General features: G+C 31.5%; 2 protein-coding genes across 2 annotated transcripts; one reads left to right on the forward strand and one right to left on the reverse strand.

Moving 5' to 3' along the window:
* Positions 1 to 688: 688 nt before the first annotated feature.
* On the forward strand, positions 689 to 9,796 carry LOC118074671 (putative protein FAM10A4). The gene is made up of 5 exons (XM_035096085.1): positions 689 to 1,054; positions 1,239 to 1,510; positions 1,601 to 2,013; positions 8,950 to 9,177; positions 9,248 to 9,796. Exons 2-5 carry the CDS (start codon positions 1,240 to 1,242, stop codon positions 9,467 to 9,469), a joined length of 1,134 nt encoding a protein of 377 aa, XP_034951976.1. The 5' UTR covers positions 689 to 1,054; position 1,239; the 3' UTR covers positions 9,470 to 9,796.
* LOC118074670 (sarcalumenin) lies at positions 2,674 to 7,669 on the reverse strand. Its single transcript, XM_035096084.1, has 10 exons — positions 7,391 to 7,669; positions 5,926 to 6,015; positions 5,746 to 5,858; positions 5,465 to 5,675; positions 4,646 to 5,389; positions 4,195 to 4,578; positions 3,964 to 4,136; positions 3,699 to 3,890; positions 3,365 to 3,628; positions 2,674 to 3,297 (listed from the first exon to the last, which is right to left on the reverse strand). The coding sequence occupies exons 1-10, from the start codon at positions 7,467 to 7,469 to the stop codon at positions 2,917 to 2,919; spliced, it is 2,631 nt and encodes an 876-aa protein (XP_034951975.1). The 5' UTR covers positions 7,470 to 7,669; the 3' UTR covers positions 2,674 to 2,916.
* Positions 9,797 to 9,907: the final 111 nt, after the last annotated feature.

The raw sequence follows: 9,907 nt of genomic DNA on the forward strand, positions 1-9,907 counted from the left end.
TTATGACTAAGATTAGGATTCTATTAATTTTTTTTTTACTATTAATCTGTAAAAACTTGTGCAGATAAAACTTACGTAGATTTGAATTACTATGTGGCATCAAAATTAGAGGTGTTATAATGTACCAAAGAGAAACAGAATGATTATTATTGAATTGTTATTTTTTAATTAATTCTTATATCGTCTTATTAATGATTGAAATCAGCTTCTCACGACTTATAAATTAAAAAAAATTACTTTTGACATTAAAAGTAATTATGTTGTCATGATAAAAATTGATAAACATATTCTTCAGCATCAGGAATCAGATTTCAGCTCCAGAGTGCCTTTACACCTGGCATAGTACTATGGCGGAGAATTTACAGCTTCATAAAAAAATTTATAACGATTATGTAACGAATCCCATGAGCTGGAAATTTATACTCACGTTTTTCAGATGCTCCAAGATTGTATACATCAAGTTTCAGCTTTCTATCTGCTTTAGTTTACCATTAATTTACGAAAAATCATTTATATCTGTAAGTGGATGGGACCAACAGGATTTTTGCAGTGCATCCGGGAAAATTATTATTTTTGCACGCGTTCTTCGTTATCTACTGAGTTCTAATTGATATCAAGCTTCTGCCTTCTGCCACACAACGCCACGGTGAAAAATCAAATTTTCTGACTCGAATCTAACCTGCATTTTATTATTTATAGGTGTCGTGATTATCACTGATGGCGAAAAATTCAATGCAAATTGAGCCATTTTTATGGTTGTATAATTACGATTTTAAAAACAACTAGATTTTTCTTTGTACATATTGCATTTTATCAGTTTTATTCAAGAATTCTTTCTTACACTCGTAGAATCTGGCTGGCTAATAAATATTAACCTATCCTGTTTACAATATACGACTCTAAAACGTATCTTTCGAATTCTTCGTCTTACTGCGTATAATTTTTTGCCAATTATTAATTATTAACATACAGATTAGACAGGAAATTTAATCATTCATTTGTGCATTTATCAAACGATTGATAGTTATCCCTAATAACTAACCAACTTTTTCACGTAAGTATATTATAACTTACAAATACATAAAGCCGGTAAAAGATATTATTCATGCTACGAAAAAAAATAATTCGACAGTTTACTATTTGTGTAGCTTGCTTGTTTTAGTAATGAAAATTTTAAAAAATAGAATTCATTATGAAAGAAAATAAAACATATTCTTATTTATGTTTAAATTTGACAGAATGTCGACATCTTATGAAGAGGAAAAACTCTCTGTTTTGCGGGAGTTTTTCGAGAAAAGCATGAAAAATCCAGAAATGTTAAACTCACCTCAGCTAAGCTTTGTAAAAGAATTTATTGAACATTTTGGTGGTCACATACCTGAAAAACGACCTAAAACTACCCCTAAAGCAGAAACAAAGCCTGATCCTGAAGTGGAATCTGAAAAATCAGTGGAATCAGAACCAGAGAGTGAAGAAAGTGAACTTGAATTGGATAATACTGGAGTAATTGGTAACATCATTGAATTTATCCACTATTCATAAATATATTCTCAATATTATCACGAAATATAAATTTGATTTATATTTATTTATTATTTAGAGCCTGACAATGATCCTCCTCAGGAAATGGGAGATTTAACTCTCGAACCATCTGAAGAAGCTATTGCTGAAGCTCAAGGTAAAAGGTCGGAAGCAGTTTCTGCATTTGTTGAAAAAGATTATGCCAAGGCCATTCAACTTTACACCGAAGCAATTAAACTTAATCCACAAGCTGCTCTTCTTTATGCCAAACGTGGACAAATCTTTTTATTACAAAATAAACCTAATGCATGTATTCGTGATTGCAACAGAGCAATTGAATTAAATCCTGACAGTGCAGCAGCTCATAAATTCCGTGGACGGGCAAATCAACTTTTAGGCAAATGGGAAGAAGCTGCTCAAGACTTAAGGCTGGCCTGTAAAATTGATTTCGATGAGCAAGCAGATGAATGGCTTCGCGAAGTAACGCCAAACGTAAGTAACAATGGTTTTTTAAATTATTTTTATGCTTCAATATTAAATAGAATAATAATATGTTATTATAACACATAAAAAAATTTATTTTTCTAATATGCTAGAAATTGAACTTAAAATCTAAACAGATTATTATCTCATAATGATGAAATAAATACGATTTTTATGGTAATAATATTATATTATTAAAAACAAAAATCATGATTGAAAAGTGACAATAAGTGGATTTTATATTTTACAATGTATGCATGAAAACAAGTGTACGAGATAATACGCAAACTATTAAACTATAGTAGCCATTATTTTTGGCTTTTAGTGTATAGCAATAATATATGCTACAAAAATGCATATACATAATAGCAAAAACAAACATTTTGATAAAATTAATTAATCATCTATGATAATTCATAGAATGTTCAAAATTCCTCGTATCATCATACAAACACATAAGTACTTTATCTATAAGATATTAAATTGATTGAAAAAGTCAAACGAGCTCTTGAGCGATATTAATTATGGAAGTAATCACAGATGGTTGGTGGAGTAACTTCCAAATCACTATCAACTACCAAAATTAATAACAATACATAATGAGCAGATTGAACAGTAGAGTTTTTCTCTTCTTTTAACTTTTAAATGGAATATGAGAAAACATGAACATACTGATCGTATTTTTTTACTATTGAAGATCTCCACACTTAGCTGCCTGCAGCAAAACGTGGAAATGATTAACTTTAAGAAAAACATCAAGAATATCAACAAGTTCCATACCGCAAAAAGTTGACACGTCGAGAAATGATTTTACGTTTTTTAGGCTGGAATAATTTGGATGTTGATAAACTCGACGATTTATATAAGAGCTTTGCTCTTGTGTGTCATTTCTCGTACATTCATGATTATACTTCAACTTACAGACTGGTTTTCTTCTTGCTGTATTGCTGCTTCTACAGATTTTTTATATTTACCAACTAATTCAGGGAGATCATAAGCAATGGCCACATCGAGTCTGTTTATTGGGCAACCACGGAAATATGTGCAAGTTGAACTAAGTAATGGAAATTCGTAGAGATTGTTGAGACGGAAAAAGTCGCGGTAGACATCAGGATCTGGCAAGTCATAGCGAGAAATGTTGGTTAAAGTACTTAATCCTTCATAAATATGATACTCTTGTGGATTTTCAATAATTCTATCACTAATTTCCTTTTTGCTACCGAAGAACGATTTATGGTTGTAATAGGTTGTTAAGTAGCAATCCACCATCTTTGCATGATTACGAACTCTCACCTGAAATTCATTTATTTTCAAGTTAAATGCATAGTATGAATTATCTTCAAAATAATATTCAACTTACAGCAAATCTTCTTGCACTAGCAATTTTATGTTCTACTCTTTTGTCGATTGCCGACCGTAAGTCCCTAAGAAAAGCACGCTCTTGAGCATACAAAAGACGAGTAGGTGCTCCAGCTTCATATGGCATTGACCAAAGTGAAGTTGAATACATAATTGGTGGTTCAGCACTTGACATTAATGGTGAAATATTCCATATTAAAGCTCCTTGGACTCTCATTAACTCTTCTGGTTTTACTTGATCAGCTTTATTTAAAATTATTCTCGTCTAAAACAAAAATATGAATATAAAATAATAATTTCAAACAAAGTTTATTGCTAGGTAATAAAGTTCATACCTGATATTCTCTTCCCTTGAGCTGATCTAAAATAGCTTCAGTTTCTGGACCGACATCTAATTTAGAGGGATCATAAACTAAGAAAATAATGTCTGCTCTATCAATAAACCATTGACAGGCATCATTGAAAGGAAATAATCGTTGAACCTGTTTTCTTATTTCTAAAATTCCTGGAATTTCTACAATGTTTATCTGTAAAAATCATAAATATTAATTCGTTGTCGTAATATATCTTAAAATATTTTTTCATCAAACGAATTGATACCTTTTCAAGTAATTTGTTATTAAGTTTTAATCCTCTCAAACGGTCAAGTAGTCCTTGCCCAAATTTTTGAAGACCTGAAAAAGTCCAATCTGCTGCTAATTGAGTACCATCTAATACCTCTTCTTCTTCTCCATGCATGAGAATATTAAAGTAGGCTGGTGATGGTTCAGCACCTGCATCAGTTATCATTAATTAATTTTTATTCCATTTTTCTCAATGATATTTATTTACCTGTTCTTAATGCTGTTTGTTTGTATTCAATATCAAGAAGATAATTAATGATAGAGGATTTTCCACCACTCCAAGGACCCATAAATAGTACTAACGGCTTTGAAAATATTTCAGGATCTCCAAAGTGTCTATTACTCAAATCTCTATATTTGTAAAGAGTTTCTAAAGGTTTGATAGCGGTATCGTACAATCTTTTTAATTCTTTCAAAACGATATCCGCAACTTTAGCTATAGCTGCTTCTTTTTCTGCATTATCCTGATCTAATCTAAGTATTTGATTCACATGATCTCGAGGCCTCAGATTTTCTGGAATTTCAATTTCTTGAATTAAATCTTCTTCTGGAGTTGGTTCTGTTACTTCTTTAGAATCTTTTTCTTCTTCTCCTTCAAAAATAAAAAGTTTCAAAAATGGATATCAATATTATTTTAATAATTATATCTATTTTTTTACCTTCTCCTGATTTTTCTGCAGATTCTGCTTCTGTAGTCTCTTCTTTTTCAGCTTCTTTACTTGTTTCAGTAGCTTCATCTTGTTCTTGAGTAGCATCTTCCATGCTTTTAGCAGCTTTCTCATCACTCACATGAGCTTCCTCAGATTCTATTGGTTTCTCACTAGATACCGTGTCCGATTCTTTAGATTCAACAGGTTCATCAGCTTGCTCTGTACTTTGTTTATCTTCCTCTGTATTAACTTGTTCTTCTTCACTGTGAGCCTTATCTACATTTTCTTCACCACTTACTTCAGCAGTGTTTTGGGTTTCTGTTGATTCAGTAGCCTGTTCTGTAGACTTTTCTTCCACTTCAAGATTCTCAGTCTTTTCTACACTACCATCATCTTCTTTCGTTGTAGCTTCACTCTCCGAATCAACTTGATCAACAGCTGCTTCTTCAGCTTCATTACTCACTTCTTTTTCTCCCTCTTCTTCAACTGATTGTGCAGCTACTTCAACAGTATTTTCACCTGAATCTGCCTCTTCTGCTATAACTGCTTCAGTTGCTTCTTGTTCAGCTTCTTCAGTTTCCTCCTTGTCGTCGTCTTTTTTTTCATCTTCTTCGTCTTCTTGTCTACTCATTTCTTTTTCAGTTTCGGTCGATTGAGTTTCGTCATCTTCCTGAATTTCTTTAGTTGTTTCGGATTGTGCTTCAGTTGATGCATCAACATTCTCGTGGGTTTCGTCGATTGTTTCGGCTGTGTCTATAATATTTAAAAGATGAAAACTTATTCTTGTATTTAAATAAAAATCAATATAATTATTATCTCTTTAGTTACCTATTTCAGTAGCCTCAGTAGTTTGATCTTCCTTAGAATCAGTTGCTTCTGCACTTTTTACATTTTCTGCTGATTGATCTTCTAATTTGGTTTCACTTTGTTCTTCAGATTGTTGCGCTTGGTCATCAACTTCCTCTAGAGTCTCTGTCGTTACGTCTTGTTTATTTTCGGCAGATTCTTCTGAGGCATTTTCTTGACTTTCGTCTTCATGCTATTATCAAATTAATATCTTTATATTGATGATTATTTTTAACCAATTTAGAAATGAAAGAAAAATTTACCTGTTCGTCATCCTGTTCCTTCGATTCTCCTTCCTCTTCTTGACTCACAGTAACATCTTCAGCAACTTTTTCAGGCCCATTTTCATCTTCTTTACTGCCTCCATCAATAATCCCTTAGCAGAAAAATTTGTAAATTCAATTGATCTTCTCAGCGATGCCATTTATCATAATATTTATTACCTGTATCACGATCTTTTAAAGCTTTTTCAATGTAAGGTCTACATTTGATCTCTGAAGGCAGTTCTTCCTCTTCATTTTCACCTTGTACACCTAATATAAATTAATCTTTTTAATATTCATTATAAATAAAAAGAGAATTTTTATTGAAAAAATGTAAAAAGGTATGTAAAACTATAGACATAAATAGAAAAGTCTAAAATCTGTGATTGACCAAAATATCTGACCTACTATTACTACCACCACCAAGTGACGTAAATCTCATATGTTAGTAAAATAAGCTCAATTTACTTGTTACTAGTTACCACTTTTATCTATCTCTTACTGGTGAAATTTTTGTTAAATAATATATACTATAGCTTCTTGCTGACAGGTGTTTGTTCACCAATTGCTTAACAAATAACAGTTGTAGACCAATTTACAATTGACCTATGTGTAACCCTGATGTTAGCGACGCATACCACTCTCAGCCAAGAATTCTGTAAGACTCAGACTCATAAGCTTTGGTCAAAATACCAACTTGTTGGATCTCAATGAACTTTAACAGTGATCTTAATCACGGACATGACACAAATTTCAATTTCTGCTGACATGATTATCTATCAAACATCAAGAGAGAAAAAAATAGAATAGAATATCAATATTATGATACATCTAATAGCTTAGATCAATGAAAGATAATAACAAAAGTGATAGAAAAGTTTCGAATAAATTACAAATTAACTGGCAAGCTTGTGCTTCAACATCTAAGTTTAGATAGCCGAGTAGGCGGTTTCACGGGCCGAGAGCATACGCATAAGAAATATTTGTATACATGTATAACTAGTAACACGAAGAAGCCATCTTCTTCTTGAGGTTTACCTCAATTATGTATATTTTTATATTGCACATTTTTGTTATTTCAATTCAATTAACTCACAGATATTTATTTATATCCTCATTGACTTGGGTATTTTTCTAACAAACACATCCAAAAATAATTTCAATAAAATGTGTGAATGCTCATCTTAATGAAGATTATTTTATGTATCAGATAGACAAATAAATATTTAAACAATTTAAATTATATCATCATCTATAGCAGAATGATTTAAAAAAAAAAAAAAAATTGGCTTCAAAAAAATGAAATAAAGATTTGTAAATAGTGATTTATTAGCCACGAAATTAGATGATCAGAAAGCAAACCTTACATAACATTGACCTTCGTCAGTAAATCGTCATCTTTACGTCAATTTGACGACATCTCATCCAATGTTGACATTGCAAATGTTCAAAAAATTTATTCCATCTCAAATGAATAATTTTTAATTAAACTCAAGGCGAACTCCATGTAATCACTTAGCTATTTAATCAGATATGATGATTTGGAAAATAGTGATAGTTTTTTGTGATGATAAATCGGTGAAATAATTATTTTTATTAAATATATTTATGGTGTTGAATTGGAATGATAATGATACCAACTCACCTTGAAAAGAATTAGCAGCTATAAGGGCAAGTATAAGGCCCACAATGACAACGGGCCTTAGACGTGCTGAGCCCGTCATCCCGTCGTCGTTTCACTACTACTAAACACACTACACGCAATGGTCTGACTGTCGAGGACAGGGCGCACTTTACACTAGAGATAGTCGTGTTCAACCTCGCACTCACAATAATCTACTGTCGACTTGAACTGCAACGTCTGCAGAACCCTCTCGCACTTTTGAGATATTTACCAACTCTGTTTCTCTTCTCCTTGTCTTCTTACTAAATCTGCCTAATGCAATCGTTTGTTCTTCTACTTCTCTTTACTTACTATTCACGATTTAAAATTTTTTTTTCATTTTTCAAATTGTATTCTAAATTTATTCTTGTTTATTTATTTAATCTCTAGATTTTTAAATTATTTATAAATCAAATAAATGTTCGAAAAATTTTAATTCATACACTTAGATTTGTTATTTTAAAAAAAATATCTATTGTTATGGATAATGGATACCAATTACATAAACTTATAAAAGTGCAACTGTTTATAAATTTAAAAATAACATGGCCTAATTTTTCTAACAGCATCTTTCTGACAGCCGGTATCTGTCAACAATTTTATCTGTGAGACAGTTTTTTTTTAACATAAAACCAAAATAGCTTGACTATAGTAATAATAGAAGTTGAAAACAATTAAAATGTCGTCATATAAAATTTTTTATATCAGAAAGGTCTGAGTTGGTTTATGTTTTTGGCTGCTTACAAATTTCTTATGATACATATTACGTAGGCCAATAGAGTTAGTCTATTATTTAATTATTTACGTCACAGAAGATTGTAAAAATGATCTATTAATAATTTTAGTTGGATTCTATATGAAAACTTACAAGGCAATACGATTTGTCATCAACATCATCAGCAGAAAGAAAAGTCAAAGAACTCTAGGAAATATAATGTAACATAGAAAAGAATGTTGCAAAGAGTACTGGTACGAGTGACTATAAAATATAGATGAAATGTCTCTGGGGACAAGGTTTTCCGTACAGTAATATGTTTTACACTTTTACAGTGGAGCCGATCTCGACGCTGAGCGCCTTTATATTTAGATGTGTCCGGGCCGTCACCGTATATGGTGGCCCCTCATGCACAAATTCACCCCTCTCTCGTCGACCCCCTTCGATATTTCTACTTTTGACTATTTTGCATCGACCCCTGACCGAGTGAATTGCCTTGATGAACGCGCCGAATCATTTTCAGCGTCTGATGACTAAATTCCTCACTTTTAAATACAACCCGAAAATATTCTTACAACACTTACCAACATGACAATAAAAGAAATAAAAATACTTATTTATATTGTAGTACCTTTGGATGTTATCGTTTGAAATTTTTGGCAATAACATTCACTAAAAGTAACATTTGAGGATAACTAATGACATCATAGTTGTGTATTTCAGTCGTTGACCGTCAATCTTTGTGAAAAATTATTCGTCTTATTAATAAAATATTTTGTCAATTCCAGTGTGTTCAATAATTCATTTATAATTTTTCTTATTTCAGGCTCGTAAAATAGAAGAACACAAAAGAAAGATGCAGCGTAAGATGGTAGAAAAAGCTGCAAAACAACGTGAAGAAGCATTGAAAAAGGCTCAAAAAGAAGCTAGCAAAGCTCATGAACAATCCAGCTCTCAAAGTACTCCATTCACCGAAGGTGCCAGTGGTAATAAACCTTTTATCAGTGATTTCTACCAATATCTAAAGGATCCAGAAGTTGCAGAGGCTTTCCAGGTAAATTATTCATACGCTTGACAATAGCGAAATGATATGGAAATTTAACTTTCTTTTTTAATTATAAAAGGATCCTGAAGTATCGGCAGCTTTTATGGACATTTCATCAAATTCAGCTAATATTTTCAAATATCAGAAGAATCCCAAGATAATGAATTTGGTAAATAAAGTTTTATCGAAATTCGTTGGTGGTGGTGGTGGTATGGCAGGTGGTATGCCTGGATTTTTCCCTGGTGCCACAAATACTTCAACTCCACCAACAAGTGGTGGTGATGATGTTGGTCTTGATTGAATATTATAATTTCATACATAAATACTTCGTCCACACTGCCATGCCACTAACATAGTTGTAGCAGTAATGATACAGTGTTGACAAATATTTTAATGTATCTAGAGGTATGGAGAAATTAACTATATGGTTTCTAATTTTAATTATACTTCTGTATAACATTTTTACTCATTTTGCATTTAAAAAACATATATTTACGTTACAATATTTAAAATTCAAGTAGCTTGTTACGCTATAAAATACATTCAGGCATTTACAGAGTTTTAAAAACTACTGTAGCAAAAGTTCTTTATATTTCAAAATGTATAAAAAAAGGTTGAATAATAAACCAATCATATAACAACAGCGATTTTTATTTTTTATTTATAAATCAACGTTTTTGATTGCTTAATTATTTAGTCAAATACTTTTTTATTTTTAATAATATTAACAAAAAATAAA

The sequence above is a fragment of the Chelonus insularis genome, unplaced genomic scaffold (genome assembly GCF_013357705.1).
Source record: "Chelonus insularis isolate UGA/USDA-ARS -01 unplaced genomic scaffold, ASM1335770v1 contig_139_pilon, whole genome shotgun sequence".
Classification (NCBI taxonomy): Eukaryota; Metazoa; Arthropoda; class Insecta; order Hymenoptera; family Braconidae; genus Chelonus; species Chelonus insularis.